A 3,724-nucleotide genomic window follows, 5' to 3' on the forward strand; every position below is an offset into this window, starting at 1 on the left:
ATAAGACATAAGTAACACTGGGAAAACTTGAAATACATACTGATAACTATGTTAAAGTAGTTAGATATACCAAACTGGACTTGTATTGATGAGGAATGAGTGCTTAAGAAATACAACAATTACATTTTTATAACCTTTTTTCCCCCCCACTTTGAAAATTTACAGAATTCGCCCAGTTTGTCTCTTGCACCCATGCTTCTTTTGTTTGAATTCACCACTACTAGATCAGTTTCCTTCTAAAGGATAAATTCCATTATGCAAAATGAGTTGTAATTCACAGAACGTGGTTTGTTTCCTTTTGATGTGGAATTTTTTTTTTTTGTTCTTAGCAACAAAACTGCGTTACTTCCTTTAAGGGGTTGCGGGCTTGCCTGGAATCTGAAGCGTCACATAATTGGACAGAAGTGGACAGGTTTGTCTACATATTTTACATTTAATAAATCCACCTGTTTGGCAATAAGTAAAATATTACATCTACGATGTCTTCACCAAATCGTAGACATAAATATGGAAATCGTCATCAAATTTTAAGCAATAAACATAGGGTTTGGCTTCCACTTGGTGTATTACCATGCCAGTCCTTTTTGAGCCATCTTCTTTGGCATACTCCACTTGCTTTCCTACAAGGCTGTCCACAACTTCTCCTGGTTCTCTTTCTGCTGGAGGGGAATCATTAGAGTCTGGCATGATGCGGAGATCTCCTTCTTTGTAGTCATCTAATAGCTGATACATATATAAAACTGGGTCCTTCTCGTAGGTTATATAAAACCATGTGTTCATTATGGGAGCTCTTGCTAAGACCACTCCTCTACACTCATCCTTAGAACCATCTTCTGTTTCAAACATGTGTTCAACAGCTTTACCAATCATTATGTTTGCCAAGTGAGCATCACTAATTCGAGATGAAGCAACTCTATCTGGAAGAACTTCAAGAGCAGATACTCGCTCGTCCTTGTGGAGTTCTAGTCCATAGACACAATCAAATCCATCATATTTAATAAGATAAAGGGATGGGTTGACTGGCACTTGATCCAATACAGTTCCTTTCCATTGTGTTATTGGGCCACTACCTTCTTTCCAACCATGCTGTATTCTGCAGCCTACAATATTCCTCCGGGGCTGGGAAATTGGTTTGCTTGGACCAACATTATTTCGATGCTTCTTGTGAGAAGTCCTTTTTTTCATCATACTGGCAGACACACCTGCATGTGCTTCATTCAACTGTGTATAAAAGGGCAGCAAAGCTGCCAAACTAGGGTAAAAATCCTATTCCTCCAATTTCCCTTTTTTGTTCCATCTATACAAAGAAACTGTGTCCTTTTAGTCCACCATCCAAGCAAGATTTCTGTGTTTCAATCCACAGCAAGTGGTTCCGATGTCAGGCTACTCCAACCTGAAGAGTGCTGCATAGACGTAACATTCAGATTACTACACAGTCCCTCCAGTCCTTGCGATTTGTTGCAGTATTCTGTCTCAATGATATATTTTTTTTAGTGTCCTAACCTCCTCCCTTTTTTCTACCTGCCTTATCCATCATAGGTTTTGTCGGCAGCACTAACAGCAACTCCCGCCTCAAGCTCTCCTGCTGAACTTCCAGACCCGGCCCATACCCTCACATTCCATTTTCTTTCGTCTTTGGAACCCCTCCCCCCACTACATTTCCTCTGCCAGATCCATATGTCCTCTTTCATGCTGCTGGTTTTGTGGAGGGTCCTGGAGCCTCTGCTAAAAAGGCCTAAGGATAAAGAAGTGTACTGGGTGTATAATCTAATTTTATTTTTATTTCACGGTTGCAACTAATGATCTCTGTGTTTCTAAAATCAATGCCTTTCCAGAAATCTATTTTTCTAAAGGATGCCATATGTCCTCTTTCCTGCTGCTGGTTTTGTTGAGGGTCCTGGAGCCTCTGCTAATAAGGCCTAAGGATAAATAAGTGTACTGGGTGTCTAATCCAGTTTTTTTTAGATTTCCCGGTTGCAACAAATTATCTCTGGGTTTCTCAAATCAATGCCTTAAATGTAATCTATTGTTCAAAAGGATGCCATATGTCCTCTTTCTTTTTTTTTTTTTTTTCTGTATTTTTGTTTATTTTAGAAAATGTAATGCACTTATAGGTTCACTAAGATTATGACTTTGCACACTGCCATTTTCCATGCAGCATTTTGACATGTCATGTGATATGACTAGAAGATTGAATAATGGTATGTTTTGAATCTGCTGAGCATAAAAAAAATAAAAAAAATAATTTAACTTGAGTTAATAACTGAAGCATGACTTCAGGAGTCAGGTGTGGTCGTAGGTAGTGGTTGTTAGCAGATTATTTTTATTGCAAAATGCAATTGCCACAGCGTGCATAAAATGTTCGTCACTAGTCCAAATCTTACCTTTTTTTTCATTCAGGGGTGTCCAGCGCCATATTGGAAAGGCAAAAAACAGGTCTCCATACCCGTTGATATAAGGGGTGACTAGTGCTTTTACCAGGCTCCTCTTGGATAGCCCCAGAAAGTGTGACTATGAATCCCAAAAAGAAAATTAAATTAAGGTTGAAAACTAACTCCAAAGTAACTTGTAACTACCGCAACAGCTATAGGCTCCGCCCCCCCAAATCTTACCTTTTTAATGCCAATTGATATTGCCACAGCTGGAACAACAGTAAATAACATGTGAGTCACCACAGTCTCCGAAGCTGTTGTCGGATGTATACAAAAACACTGATAAAGTATTCCTTTCGGGGCGCAAAGAGATGGCTACCGGAACACTCCAGGAACTTCCCAAGAGTTGCTGTCTTGTGTTTCTGGTGATGTTGGAGACATCTGGGTAGTGTACAGGGAGGCCAAAAATCCTCTCCATCTCTGTGCACCACAGGACAGGACGTCCTTGTCCTCCATAAGCACATGAAATTGCTTGCATTTTCCTTGGTTCAAGAAGTTCAGCTTTTGTGGTGATAGTACAGAATTAAATAAACTTTGGTTTCCTACCATACTCAAGACAATCTTGTAGTTCAAGCTTCGGATTTGCTGTGGGAAACAGTGGCCTGTCCATACCAGGAAGATGATTTAGACAGAAGTAACGGGCTCTGATTGCAGGTGACACATGTTTATCGTCAATCATCAAAGGGGTTGCGTGCAGAATATGGCTGATGGCCCCTTATTCACATGTTTGTCCAGAGCCATAACATTTGCAAACAACCAGAAGAAAGGTCAGTTCTCACCAGCCTTAAGTTGAGCTTCATTTACCAAATGCTAATATTCAAAAAATAGACAAACAGTGCCTTAAAAAACACATTTGCAATATGGATTCACCAGAGCAAGGTCATTGCAAGTACTTCCCACGATAACAAAATTAAAATGCCACAACTCCACAATCTTCCCCTTCACATTATTATTGCCACACTACATTGTACTCCTATGCCCACCTCCCTGCTCTTGTTTTTGTTGAGGGTCCTGAAGCCTCTGCTAAAAAGGCCTATGGATAAATAAGTGTACTGGGTGTCTAATCAATGTTTTTTTCTATTTCCCGGGTCATATAAATGATCTCTTGGATTCTAAAATCAATGCCTTTCCTGTAATCTATTATTCAAATGGATGACATATGTCCTCTTTCATGCTGTTGTTTCGGTTGAGGCTCCGGAAACCCTCTTATTAAAAAGGCCTGAGGATAAATAAGTGTACTGGGTGTCTAATCAATGTTTTTTTCTATTTCCCGGGTCATATAAATGATCTCT

At 39.7% G+C, this 3,724-nt stretch overlaps 1 protein-coding gene across 1 annotated transcript; it reads right to left on the bottom strand.

The window, feature by feature from the left end:
- Positions 1-474: 474 nt before the first annotated feature.
- Positions 475-1,188, bottom strand: LOC128661663 (spindlin-W-like). Its single transcript, XM_053715891.1, has one exon. The coding sequence runs from the start codon at positions 1,186-1,188 to the stop codon at positions 475-477; it is 714 nt and encodes a 237-aa protein (XP_053571866.1).
- Between the last annotated feature and the right edge of the window lie 2,536 nt (positions 1,189-3,724).

Source organism: Bombina bombina, chromosome 5 (genome assembly GCF_027579735.1).
Source record: "Bombina bombina isolate aBomBom1 chromosome 5, aBomBom1.pri, whole genome shotgun sequence".
Lineage (NCBI taxonomy): Eukaryota > Metazoa > Chordata > Amphibia > Anura > Bombinatoridae > Bombina > Bombina bombina.

Bases quoted from the DNA above. Each gene is read 5' to 3' on its own strand.
- LOC128661663 (XM_053715891.1), bottom strand. From the start codon at position 1,188: ATGATGAAAAAAAGGACTTCTCACAAGAAGCATCGAAATAATGTTGGT.